Source organism: Erpetoichthys calabaricus, chromosome 3 (genome assembly GCF_900747795.2).
Source record: "Erpetoichthys calabaricus chromosome 3, fErpCal1.3, whole genome shotgun sequence".
NCBI classification, from domain to species: domain Eukaryota; kingdom Metazoa; phylum Chordata; class Cladistia; order Polypteriformes; family Polypteridae; genus Erpetoichthys; species Erpetoichthys calabaricus.
Window position 1 is genome coordinate 94,670,256 of NC_041396.2, and position 14,490 is coordinate 94,684,745.

The window sequence follows — 14,490 nt, forward strand, 5'->3', positions numbered from 1 at the left end:
CAGCAGTCTTCCCCATGATTGTGTAGCCTACAGAACTAGACTGAGAGACCATCTAATTTTATGACCAGCACCTGTACATTAACAAGCAAATCTGGGCATCTAAATTCTTGCACCAGAAACCATGATGCTTTTTTTTGCTACGAAGTTGCACAGGCCACTGCAAAGACCCTTCGAAAAGCACAGTATGAATAAATGATCACTTTGCAAAAATGTACTGCAGTCCAACACCAGTATCCTCCCACTTGAACATGGAGCAAGAACAGAAACGACTCCACTGAATATCAGATGCCACCCTTAAAGGTTTAGTTTCATACAACTGTTGATTTGTAACAAGAAAATTTAGAACTCTTAAAAGTAAGCAGCCAGCTTCTTTTGTGTTAGTTGTGTGTCTTGTATCAAGTCTATGTCGAATATAGTTCTATTTCTATAATCCTTGTGTTTATCAATAAATGGTAATTGTTTCTTTAAATATATGTCTGGGTCAGTAACCTCGTACGTATAATTGACCAGAGCCCATCTTCTACAATAAAAGATGAGAATAATGGAGGAGGCCCTACAAAATTATGTAATTTATTGGCATTACTAAAGCAAAACTGATAATAAACTGAAGTTAAAATTCTCTTCCTCTTTCCTTCAGTGATCCTGCCTTGGAGTTGCGAATGGATGTGAGATGCCAGTATCACCAGTGGCTGCCTCCACACAAGACCTCTCTATCCCCTCCCAAAATAAAACATTAACTCTATACCATTGTAATGTGCATTCAATAATGAGCCTTTCAAGCTTATTTTTTAATTTTCCTCTTTTTCAGGGCTAGATTACTTTCACATAAAATAATTTCACATTAGCTTTTATAATATCTTTTACATTTTGTGTGTATATAATTATATATAAAAGATTTTGGTTGCATACAGAGCCGGCATAGCATTTAGTTTTTAGTGAAATTACATTTCTGCCATCTGTTCATACATAACATTGATCTTGTTCATATGGAGCTGCTCTGTACAAAAATAGCCAATTATTTCCATATGAAAACGTGTTAATACTGTACCCCCACATCCCAAGTACTGTAGCAAAAGCAGCAAAAGTAACATTTTAGCTTTAAAAAAATAGTTTTATTTATATATGATTCAGAATGCACAATAAAACAGAAGCTGCGTGGAAATGTACAAGAAAACCAAAACAATCCATATGCACACGTTACAATAATTCAGGTTGTCTCAGACTTCTGAAATCTTAAGGAAAGAATTAAGAGCTTAAACCCTGGCTTAGTATAAGGTCTGTTTCAGCTTCCCTGACAAAAATGTGTGTATAGCTCTTCAAGATATTACTTTGTATTTCCTTAATTAGCTGCACACAAAATGATTCTGTAAAGCATTTCTAACTTTCACCTTCTCTTTCTATTAGATTTTGCAGGTGGATTCCCTGAGAAGCTTTAGATTTGATATAGTTTACTAATAAGACATGTTTCTAAAAAAACATTTATACAAAAGTGTGTACATACACATACACACACACAATTTTACAATTTGTAACTTCAATGCATGTTACAGTTAATAATATTCAACAGGGACCATATGAAACAAAACTATCACAGCATGTTTTACATGACCCCAAAAAAAAAGTGACTAATGTAACTCAAGCATTGTACTTCAACAAAAGGCTAGTAATTAAGCCTCATACTAAAAAGGGATTGGTCCATAAAATGAGCTACCTATAATGCTAAGTTTGTTTAATGTCATTACTATACCAGAGAGACTGAAATGCCTCTTTTTAAAACAGTAAATGCATAAACAAACGTAGTGTAACAAATAAAATCAGGTCTAAATCAGAAAAAAAATGAAAATGACATGGTTAATAACAAACCACAATAACAAACAAATGAATTATTTCACTCACTGGAGAGTAATGTGCTAAATGACTGAGTTTGGAAAAACATCTCCAAAACACAACTCCCTTACTTCAAAGACCTACCCAAATTTTATATGCATTTATATGGAAGATGTAACAGTATTCCTAAATGGGGTGAGAAATCATACACTGGTGGAAAAAAAATTGACTCACAACATCTCCACCCCTTACACCATTCTCCCAAGATTGTCTTAAAAAAAAAAAAGGGACACCCGATTTTTTTTTTTATCCCTCAATCCCAAAAAAAAAAAAAAAAAGCAGTAGGCTTATTTTATGTATCAAAAAGTCTGGTGCCATACCAAGATTATCCCACTGCAGCATCTGAAATATCATTCCCTTTGGGAACATAAAATACTAATGTTACAACATTTAATTGGTAAATGTTTACAAATTCAAAATACATGATGCTAAAATTGTAAGCCAAGGCTTCATGGAGCAGTGTCAAAAGATGATTAATTTTAAAAGCCTAAAACAATTAAGGCAGTGCAAATATATACATTCTCATTAAAAAACTGAGAATTTTTTATTTCAATGTATGTATACTTAACATAGGACTTCTCAAATGAACTGTCACTAGTCAGTTGTGCAGTTGTAGCACCTCAATTGTTGAAAAAAATGGATAAATCCCATTCTGGATGAATTATGGGAGTAAGGATGCACATTTGTTTCAGAAGTGGGGGTAGTGGGGTGTCCAAGTGGCAGCTTCTGTCACTAACTGTTTATGATCTTGGAAAGCTCTAGAAGTAGATCATCCTCTCCCTCTGCTGCGTCTAGCTCAATTTCATCCTCTAGAGGGTCATCAGAGAACTCCTTAATGAACTCTTCAAAGTCATCTACAGGACCCCCTGCCCCAACAGAAACCCGGGAAGAGGCAGAGCTTTGCCTGCGGGTTTTCATCTGGGATGCTGACTTCTGAGAACAGGGGCTGAACATACAAAGAGAAACAACAGCAAAAGTTAGTTTCAGTAAACAATAGCATATTACAATCCGCTCCACCAAAAGAAAAAAGTTCAAGAAGCAACAATGAGGAAATAAGACAGTTTTAACAAGCCTTGTTTGGCGTGTTCCTTATCCACTGCAAGGAAGGCACAGAACAGCCCATTACTGGCAGCAGTTTCTAACATTTCACCAATTTAAAAAAAAACTTTATTTGACGTGCCAAATCCTCAGCAGTTAAAAAGATTTGACAACTGCAACATACATTTTACAATATATGAAGCACTGATAGATATGCTTTGGTTGGTATACATTAAAGTACTTGTGGGGTGGGGGGGGAGAGAATCATCCCAGGTGCTCTTTTTAAAACTGGAATTTTTAAACATGCAAAATAGCAAAACCAGAATAACCTACACTGTTTCTGTAGCATATCTTAAGATTGTTATTTTACAAGACAACATATAGACAAACTGGTCAGCAAAGTATGCAGAGATATAAATTGTTTCCCAGTGGAGAGCTTTAGCTTAACTGCATACTGTAGAAGGTTCTACATAGCTGGAATGTAGGGCCTTATAATAAGAGTGCAAGTCCCAACAAGGCAATATATGTTGCATTGCAAGAAACTTAAAATGCCACCAAGGTAAAGAACAATATATTTGTAAGGAGTACCCCAGCAATAGTAATTAATTAAAGTTAATAATAAGCAATGACTAAGTAATTAAATGCCAAATACTTAATGCAGAAGCACTCTGTAAAGAAAAGGACCACAACAAACAAGTGCCCTAATTCAATAAAGTATGATGGGTGGAAGCAGTGAAGGTTCATTAGTTTCCATAGCTCACTGCTAGATATTATTTCAAACAGACAACCTTAGGGTTAAAATAAAAATAAAAACTCCACAGTGGGTGAGTAAAGAGTTAACAAATGAAGCTGCAAAGGACAAAAAACAGATTTATAAGGCGTACAAGACTTAACTTCAAAGTGAATTGTAGGACGTATGAGAACATGAGGGCAACCATTACGAAGGATATTAGGGAGGCAAAAAGCCAGTTGGAGAGCAATAAATCAGATAAGGAGAAAGACAACCCTAAGAGATTCTTTCAGTATTTTAGTAGTAAAATAGCAGTCAAGAAGGTGAAGTGCATCAGAAATAGTAAAATGGAATTAAAAAGATACAGACAGTAAAATAACGGACATTCTAAACTTGCATTTTTTTTGAGGTCTTCATAAGTGATGAAGTGGATAACCTCCAAGTGGTAAATGGGACTACTAAATAGGTACTGAAGGATTTGGAAATTGCAGAGGGAGAAGTACTGCTCATATTAAATAGACTGAAATCAAACAAATCACCAGGACCAGATAATATTTACCTTTGAGTTGTTAAGGAGGCTAGCAAGTACATATATAAACCCTTGACACACATTTTTAGAAAGTCACTGCGGACTGGAGAGATTCCAAAGGACTGGAAAATGGCAAATATCCTGTTGTATAAAAAGTGTGACCAGGCTGATCCAAGCAACTATAGGCCAGTAAGTTTAACATGACATGTGCTTCTGAATATTATCTTTAATAATGCAAGTACAGGAGTTTTTCTGAACAGTCAGCATGGGTTCAGAAGAGAAGGTCATGTTTTACTAACATGCTTGGATTTCTATGAGGAAGCATCAAAAGGATATGATCCAAGTGGAGCATACGATATTTATCTCGACTTTCAGAAAGCATTTGATAAGGTGCCACATAAGAGGTTGGGCATCAAACTAAAAGAAGTTGAGTTCAAGGTGATGTTTTCAGATGGGTACAGAATTGGCTCAGGAGGAAGCAGAGGGTGATGGTGTAAAGAACTCCTGGTGTTTCACAGGAGTCAGTGCTACGGCCGCTATTTTTAATATTACCTTTATATAATATGATTTAGATAGGAATATAGGTAACAAGCTGGTTAAGTTTGCAGATGATGCCAAAATAGGTGGAATGGCAGATAATTTGGAATCCATTAAATCATTACAGAAGAACCTGGACAGTATACTGGCTTGGGCAGATTTGCGACAGATTAAATTTAATGTTAGTAAATGTAAAGTATTATACATAGGAAGTAAAAATATGAGGTTTGAATACACAATGGGAAGTCTGAAGATCAAGAGTACACCTTATGAGAAGGATTTAGGAGTTGTAGTGGACTCCATGCTATCAACTTCCCAATAGTGTTCAGAAGCCATTAAGAAGGCAAACAGAACGTTAGGATATATAGCATGATGTGTGGAGTACAAGTCCAAGGAGGTTATGCTCAAGCTTTATTTATAATTTGTGAATTTCCCATTGGGATTAATAAAGTATCTATCTATCTATCTATCTATCTATCTAATACACTGGTGAGGCGTCTTCTGGGGTACTGTGTGCAGTTTTGGTCTCCAGGCTACAAAAAGGAGATAGCTGTGCTAAAAAGAGGTCCAGAGAAGAGCAACTAAGCTGATTTCAGGGGTGAAGGGGATGAATTATGATTGATTAAACGACCTGAGCCTTTTTAGTTTAAGCAAAAGAAGATTAAGAGGTAACATGATTGAAGTGTTTAAAATTATGAAGGGAAGTGGGACAGTGGATCGAGACCATTATTCTAAAACGAGTTCATCAGGAACACTGGGACACAGTAGGAAACTTGTTAAGGGTAAATTTCACACAAACATTATAAAGTTTTTCTTTACACAGAGAACTATACACTTAGAATAAGCTACCAAGTAGCATGGTAGAGAGTAAGGCTTTAGTTGGGCTGAATGGCCTGTTCTAATGTTCTATTATTGCAGAGTCACACAGTAAGAGAGGGACATGAGAAACATGTACCCAATTCAATGAATTGTGATGGGAGGGGGCAGTCTATGTATGTATAGACAGACACACACACACTGAAAAATATGAACTGCTTGAGTATGCAGTTAGCTTAGCAGAGGCCAAACTGAAATAATGTGAAGTGACAAAGCACATGTTTGCGTTTACCTTTCTGGAACCCCTGGCTCTTTGGATGCAATTTTCACTGTTTCTGTATGAGCAATCTGTAAAGGAGATATTTTCTGTTGAGGTTCACCCAGCTGTGCTTTTATAACCATGATTTGATGATCTTCAGATGAAACAGAAGATCCTGATGCCTGCACTATGCAGCTAGAAGATCCTTTATTTTCCATGGAAGAGGCAGCACTGTTAAGAGGCTTGACAGCAGCAATGGCAGAAGGCTGGCTCTCAAGAGATTTGCGTTTTTGACTAAGTCTCACTGGAGGAGGATTCATTACTGATGGCTTCACATTCAGTTTTGGCCTCACTAAAAAGAGAGAGAGAAAAAAAACTTGTCAACCATGCACTGTGCCTAAAGTAAATGCCACACATATTTTCAGCAGAATTACTGATATGGTAATTTAATTCAGTAATAAGGGACAAATTTTAAAACATCAAGTCGATCAGCATTCAAGATTTTCTTTTGTAAAATAAAATGTGAATTATACCTCCCTAAATAAAGGAAAAACTAAATCCGGCAATCCAAAGTTAACACACAAGATACAGAAATATCTTGCACTCCACTGAAAATCTCAGTACTACTTACAACTTAGGTGATAGTCCTACTTGGCTTGTGCCAGTGGACAATATTATCAGCAATAAACAGATAAACAGATGATTACATTCATCACTGACATATGTTACTTTGCCTAATTTGAACCACATGATTATACGAATCTTACATACCACATATATTGACACAAATCTGATTACATTTCCCCATGCAAAATGCAAATTAATCTGACAACTTCCTCTGTTTTGGAGTAAAACTTGGTGGATGTTGAGAGTTTTGTACACTTCATGCAGGTTTATTGATAATGAAGGTCCACAGAACTAGATAATAAGAGAGATGGGGAATGTTTTGTAATGTTGCAGTTAGTCTGGATGTGTGAAAGAAGTCAAGACTGATGGGATAAAACTTCTGCTTGTACTGTTTAAATAACCATGACTGGCAGTACAGCTTCCATATGCAGTCGGTCCTCGCCTATTTGTTATTTGTGAAAGACTGCAGCTTCTGTCAGCAGCAAAAAGTATGCAATTTCAAAAATGTATACATGTTGAAAAGCATGTCACAGTGACATTATGGTATCTTGCCACTAGTGCAAGCTAGCTCTTAGACCTTACCAAATCCTTTTAGATTAAGCAAACTATCAGTAAGTTAGTGCACCCAGGGTTCAGTTCTGCAGGAGACATTATCATTTTACGAGATGAGCTTCTTCAGTGTGATAGTGCAATTGATGGGCCATACGTCTCCACCACTGCCCCAAATGAATTGGACACCGATGGTTACCACCAAAAGTGGTAATTCTTAATTTTATTCCAGGCTACAACTGAATAGATGAAGGGTGCTACTTGTTGCTTATAGGGCTATCAAATAAGCCAAAACATAAGGTTTGAATATTCCAATTAAAAATAAGTAAATATTCCAATTATATATTCAAACTTAGGTTAACAATTCTGGATGTTAAATGTACTGTTTTTTTTTCTTGTAATAGCTGGTGTGGCAAAAAACAGCAAGAACAAATGGCAACAGCAAAAAAAAAAATCCTGTGGTACGTGGGCAACTGTTACTTTAGAGAGGCATCAAAATCCTTAGCTCCTGCACCTCAGCGAGCTGTTAAAGAAGTCACGGGAAGGAGCTGAAACCCTTATGAGCAAAACATATTGGCACCACAGTTCACAACACTGATTAATACTTTTTCATTTATTTTACTTGTGCACCTGCAAAGCGCAAGGAGCTTATGACAATGTGCCTTGGGTCACTTTTATAACACTCAGCCAGTGACCTGCGCTACAAACGTATTGCGACGTGTCATGGTGGTGCAAGGACAACTGTGAGGAATGGGAGGCAGGGTTAAGATGCAGAACAGGGGAAGAACTTTTTGTGAGGGCACAGGAAACCTCAATAGAAAGACAGTGACTAAAAAGAGTGAGTGATAGTGTTTTCGTGCCAAACAGGCACAGGCAGAGTGATGAGAACAGTAAGTAAAAGAGCAGACAAGAGATGAATAGTTTTATTATTGAAGAGGCATCAAACAGGCAAAGGTAGGGCATCATTTATATCATGCCATTCAAAAAACAAAAAAAAAAAAGAAAAAAGCTGGTTGGCACCTGTGGACTCGCCCAGGAAAGCACAATCATCAAGTCAGGGCCCGCACAATCTGTCTAATTTTTTATCCTTTACAGATGCAGAAATATTTTAATAAAGTTGGCCTTTTTTTTTTTTTTTTTTCAATTCCACCTCATTGTTTTAGGCATCATATGTCAAACCAGCAACCACTTCTTTTGGGGATTTCAAAGTATTATAATTAAAAAAAACTAGGGGGCTCCACCCCCTGCTCGCTTCGTTCGCCAACCCCTGTGTTTGGTTAATCCATCCATCCATCATCCAACCTGCTATATCCTAACTACAGGGTCACTGGGGTCTACTGGAGCCAATCCCAGCCAACACAGGGCACAAGGCAGGAAACAAACCCCGGGCAGGGCGCTAGCCAAGCGCAGGGCTCGCACACACAATAGGGACAATTTAGAATCGTCAATCCACCCAACCTGCATGTTTTTGGACTGTGGGAAGAAGCACCCGGAGGAAAGCCATGCAGATATGGGGAGAACATGCACACTCCACGCAGGGAGGACCAGGGAAGCGAACCCAGGTCTCCTAACTGCGAGGCAGCAGCACTACCCACTGCACCACCGTGCCGCTGTTTGGTTAATCGGATATACAATTTTAAAAGCTTTTTTTTCTTTGGAATTGTTTCAGTTTCATTAGTTGCACTTTTTACTTTAAAGGTTTATTAAAAACAATATATGGAATTACCTTTTCTTCAAGATCGCATTGAATTTTGAATCCGTTTTTGGAAATACATTGTGACAACGCAACATATAATAGCCCGTGAGTGAATATTGTTTCTGTTTCTCTAATAAATAATCCGACGTTTTCTAATGGTCGTCCCTTTGATTTGTTAATTGTCGTAGCAAAAAGCTATTCTCACGGTAAACTGTAAACATTTTAATACGAATGGCATATCACGATCTCCTTTGGTGTCTAATGTTATTCGCAGAATATATACATCACCTTACTTGTCGCCTGTTAAAAATTTGCATCGCTTCTCCGTCATAATAAATATACACCTGACCAAATTGTGTATTCTTTGAAATTAAACTTGTCGTTGCTTTAACTGTTGTGGGATGACCTTGCTTTGTCCTGTTATTTTTTCAATTACACCTGGCTCTGATGATTAATCACCTTTTGTTTGCGCTAATGAGATCTTTACTATCTTTTTTTTTTTTTGATACTGTAGCGACTGACGTAATAAAGTGTCACAAAAGTTTTACTTGAACAATCGCCGACTTCGTAACCCCAAACACAACTGTCTAGCACCCTCTGTCTAGGACCCTTCAGTCCTTTTCCAAGTTTCAAATAAAATACTGCTAGAATACAAATTATATCTAAACATCTTGTTCCAAATACCTTACAAGTCAAGAACAAAAATGTACAAATGTTTGAGAAGCTTTTCTTTAACAGCTTGAAGTTTTCACAAATGAAAGAAATAGTCCTACTGCACTTACACCTGATTCAACATTAGTCTCTGCTAGTGCATTACAACCATGTTTTCAGTATCTAAAAGTCAGTTTAAGAATGAGTGGACACACAAATAAAATTAAGACTAAACAGCATTGTAAGAAGACAATCAGAGTAATAAAACGGGCAAAGGTTACGGGTACAAAGGTTTTTTTTTTTGGTTTTTTTTATTTCTGTTCGTCCATCCATCCATCTTCTCAACCCACTTATTCAAGGCAAGAGGACACAAGGCAGCAACACTACCTGGACAGAGCACCAAAATTAATTTAATAGTCAAGAAATCTGTTATCCCATTAACCAGAGATTGCGTACAAAAGAATTACTATCAAAATTAAACACCCAAACAAGAATACATGCAAGGTCAACAATCTGCTCAAAACATAATGAGTCTCTCTGGTCAGAATGGCCACTGATGAATCACTATACTGTGTCATTTTTATTTATTTTATAAAGTAGGGGGCTTCGCCCCCACCAGCGCTATGCGCTGTTGTGAAGAGAGGGGCTGAACGCAACCCAAAGAGACGCAGCCGCTCCTCCAAAACCCCTCTTAAACGGTGATACAATGGGAAACAACTATTTTTTTTTTATTTAACCTCCTATTTGCTCCAGCAGCTGCTGGATAGCTGCTGACTTGCTACTGCTGCCGTGCCACGTGATCTGCTTTTCGTGCTGCACTTTGAACGTTTAAAAGCCTGTACAGCAGCTGTCCTTTTGTCTCACTGCCTTGTCTCTCTTCTCCCCCAGGCATCCTCAAACACTATTCAATCTCTCTTCACCGAATAATATTTTCCATTTGTTTGCACTAATGCAATCTTTACTCATTTTTTGAGACTTTCAAATTTTCCTACTTCCATTATCTCTAACCTGCTTTTTCTGTGTATCACGGGACTTGCTTCCAAAGGTTGCAAGTGTGACATGAAAGTGTCTCTCTGTCTCTCTTCAAAAGATCATGTCTCTTCGCAGGAAAAAAGTCTTGTTGCAAGATTTTTTTTATAATAGTGAGATATGTGGATGTCAGATTGGGTTTAAAATACTGAAGAACACCCAAGAGGGAGAACAGTTAATCACAGTTTTGAAAACACAAGCTATGTCTTTAATAAAGTATGTTGACCTCTCCAGAGGTTTACTTTCTCCAAGAATGATGTTAACTGCAGCTTGATTTCTTCTTCTGTTGTTAGCTCACCCATACTTAAATTCTTACTTACATGGGGGTTTATAACTATATTTATACACCATTCTGTGTGTATATTATTTGCACTTTACTGTTATTTTTGTAGTTATAGTTATTCTATTATGTTGACATAAATGTGATGTACACTGAGCTTCTATTCAGCAATTTAAGTAAAATTCTTCATTATATGGCAATACTGCAGTGAAATATGACAGAAGCAGCTTTGTGCAGCAGAGATGCTTCAATAGCTGAGACTGGGCATGAGGTTTAAGAGTTAATATCCCTTGAAAGGCCTATTTAAGATTTGTTGTAGAGTAACATTCTGAGTGAGAATTGTTCATAGGTCTGAATACTTTAGTAAGGCAATGTAGGAGTTAGATGCACCTAAGATTGTCCTATCTCGAGAATTTTGGGGTAACTGTGCAAAAGTGAAATGATTCTAAGCTATTTTTGAAAGCACAGGGAAAAAAAAACACACTACAAGAATTATGATAGCATGTGATTTACCTTTTGGTTTACACTCTGATGCTACTGCTTTAAGCATTTCCATCTGTGTAATACGTTGAGGTGTGTCTTGATCCTTGCTGGTGCCGTTGTCGATTTCTAAACTGGCGAGATTAGACTTCTCTCTGTTCTGCACAGAAGCAAGTTGCAATTCAGGACTTTCAGGGTTCTTGCTTGAGGAGAGCTTTTTTAGGTTGACGTGGGGTACCTCCAAAGGATCTTTGGTTTTCTGGTTCTGCTTAAGAAGCACAGGATCAAGTCTCCGTCTCTTTATGGGGCCAGAGACTGTATCATTTGCAGTGTTGGTGGCAGATAAAAGTGCATCACTCTTCATGACAGGGATTGGAGTAGTCTCAGCTTCCTGCATTTCACACCTTTGGACACATGACAGTGGAACAATATCCTTTTTTCCTGGTGTAGTTTCCTCCCTCCCAGAGATTTCCTGAGATTTCCGTAGTCGTTTCTCTCTCATTATTTCCTCAAAGCTTTTGACCTGTACTTTGTCAACTGAAGATGACACATTCTCATATATACTGGATACCTAAAAACAAACGAGTGGTTAATGGATAGATGTAAAATATATGGCTCTTATATCACCTTCTAGGTCATATTTTAATTGATATTACAAAAATGACAAACAACTTTGTTCACTAGATAAACTAAACATGACTGAAAAAGAAAAAAATGAAAGTACCGATTTGTTCCCTTAGGTGAATTTCAAGACAGGGCAAGAATTTCACATGATACAAATAGGGGATGTTTCCCCAAAATGGTACAATGCCATTGGGGGGATGGGGTTCACTCTAATTGGAAAATAAATACTGATTAAAATAAATAATAAAAATAAAATTTCAAACATTGTATCATAGTCACATGAAATACTGAATACCAATATAATTCAGGATTTTTTTTTCATGCCAGTTCTTCTCTGTTGGGGCTGTTTTAATTGCTGTTGTAAAATTCATGTTTGCATCAATATATGAAGATTACATTAGGTTGCCAACACCACTTATCTTATTAACATTTAATGGACAAGACAATTTAATTCAGATATCAGATGCTACACACCTGATGTGTTAATTTTCCAAATCTTGTCAATTTAGGACTATTATTTCAGAGTTCATAAAAATCATTGTTTGCTCTAACAAGGCACCTTACATAAGTGGCCAAACTTTGCTATTGCTCAAGACTGTATAATAGTCCAATTTGATGCTAATTCAGCACTAAAGTGTGGAAATTAAGTGCGGACCACATTTAGGTTAATAATGTCTAAAATGACAAAATTTAGTTAAAAATTTTTTAAACTTACAGGTTCTGTAATTTGCCCAGAAGTCATGTTTTCACATTGTTGTACATTCTTCCCGCTTTTCATAGGTACTAGAAAAAAAAATTAATATAAACAAGGACTGTAATGTCCAATTCCTTATTTTCTAGGGAAATTATGAAAGACAAGTACAAAACAATACTAAGAAGTAACATACCTATAGTCTTGCCAATTCTTAGTATTCGCCTCTTGATAATGGGTTGAGTTTTCTGATCTTCGCGAGTTACAATTTTTTCTGCATTTCCACCCACAGTGGATGCCTGCAAGCGAGCTGCTTTCTCCTTGCGGATCTCTTCTAGTGTCTTTATTCGAACCTCCTCAGTACATAAAGAGCCTTTTTCAATAAATTCAGTTTGGGGAGAAGAGCTTTCACTCTCACTCTCACTATTTGAGGCCATCAACTCAGCTTGGGAACTTCCAACAATCTTACTGTGTTCTTTGCGGTGTTTCTTGGCATGAAGCATTTCTGAAAAAGTTTTCACTCTGTTATTATTTGAAGAATTTTGGGTTTTCCGCCCAAGAATTTCATCAACTCCGGATGAGGCCTGAGCAAATCTGTTTCGGCTCCCACTACCCAATGATTTTGTGGCTTTCTCCAAGAGGATTTCCTCCAATGTTTTCACATGTATATCACCTTTTGTTTTTGCTGGACTGCCATTATCTGTTGGAATGCCCACAGTACAAATCATATTGTGAATGGCAAATGCAAATTGTACACCATTTTCACCCAGAATTAACACAATTATTTAACTGCTAACCTGTTTCAGTTGTTCTCTCATAAGCTGGTATACCAAGTCGATCTTTGATAGACCTTGAACTTGGACCTGTGAATGAACAAAAATTAATATTTACAAAGCAAATCATTAAAATTGGCTACTATGGTTTTTGGATAAAGGATAGGGGTAGAGTTGCAGAAATAAAAAAAATCTATAAATATTTAAGTGTTGTGAATGCAGAACAGATGGACTTAAACTTCACTGTGATAATTTATGGCCTGCTTAAATTTTATGATGCAGCAGTGTCGTTTGAAAATAAAAAAAACCCACACACATCCATACAAAGTATCTTGGGATCACTCACGATTTCTGTCCCTTTAAAGTTCTCCTCTACAAGGATAATAATCCTATCAGCAGTGGTTTTGTTAGAAAGGAAGTTATACTAACAGTCCCATGGCTAGATAATGTCTATTGTGATCTACTTTAACATTCTGTTCAGTTATTAGTCAATTTTATATTTTCAAATATGACATTTTGGGAAGTTAATTAACCATTGTTCAATTAATTTGACCTTGAACTAAACAATCTTATGAATTATACAGGTTATATCTGCACCACGAAGTACCTGCCCTGCAGCATCTTAGTCACGCTTTTTTTTTTTTTTTGTTTAAATAGAAACATTATTTTACATAGAAGCAATATTTATGATACTTTTCAGATTGTTGTACCTTCAGAACCTGAACAGACTTCTTCAGCAACTCAAGTGTGTGCATCACACGGCTTTGGGAGTATTAACTACAAGTGCAAAGTGCTAACGCTGCATTAAACACCAAAGCAGCACATCTACAATCTATATTACTAAACGACAGTTGTATATATGCACGGACGCAGGACAACGGATGCAGGACGCATCGAAGTGCACGCGCACTGCGACTCAGCGCCCCAGAGTCAAACCCAGCGGATTCCCAGACTCAGTAGGTAGCGCCCAAACAACACAACACAACCTGTAAACTAAACTTCAGGTCACAATACAACCGCCGCCCGAACGCGCACACCACCGCATATAAAACCTTCATTTAGTAATGTTTACGAAGGTTGTATATATGCACGGATGCCAGACGCAACCTGTGCCAAAAGCGCATGCGTACAGCACCCAACAGTCAAACCCAGCGGCTTCCCAAAGTCAGTAAGTGGCGCCCAAACAACCCAACCTGTAAACTAAACTTGACGTAAAGCATGTGCGCCAGCAAATTGCCATGGTGACATATTTAAACATTGACATAGAATAACTAGACGCCTCATGACTAGCAGA

At 37.2% G+C, this 14,490-nt stretch overlaps 1 protein-coding gene across 4 annotated transcripts in view; it reads right to left on the reverse strand.

Annotated features, from left to right (window-relative positions):
• Positions 1-1,090: 1,090 nt before the first annotated feature.
• The window catches only part of zc3h11a (zinc finger CCCH-type containing 11A), a 42,468-nt gene continuing 29,068 nt past the window's right edge, over positions 1,091-14,490 (reverse strand). For all 4 annotated transcript variants that reach the window (XM_051924598.1, XM_051924599.1, XM_028797169.2 and 1 more), the window contains 6 exons: positions 13,221-13,286; positions 12,620-13,123; positions 12,448-12,515; positions 11,142-11,679; positions 5,830-6,148; positions 1,091-2,833 (listed from right to left, as the gene is read on the reverse strand). In XM_051924598.1, the coding sequence (XP_051780558.1) occupies positions 2,620-2,833; positions 5,830-6,148; positions 11,142-11,679; positions 12,448-12,515; positions 12,620-13,123; positions 13,221-13,286 (1,709 nt within the window). In that variant the 3' untranslated portion in view covers positions 1,091-2,619. The remainder of the gene's footprint in view (positions 2,834-5,829; positions 6,149-11,141; positions 11,680-12,447; positions 12,516-12,619; positions 13,124-13,220; positions 13,287-14,490) is intronic.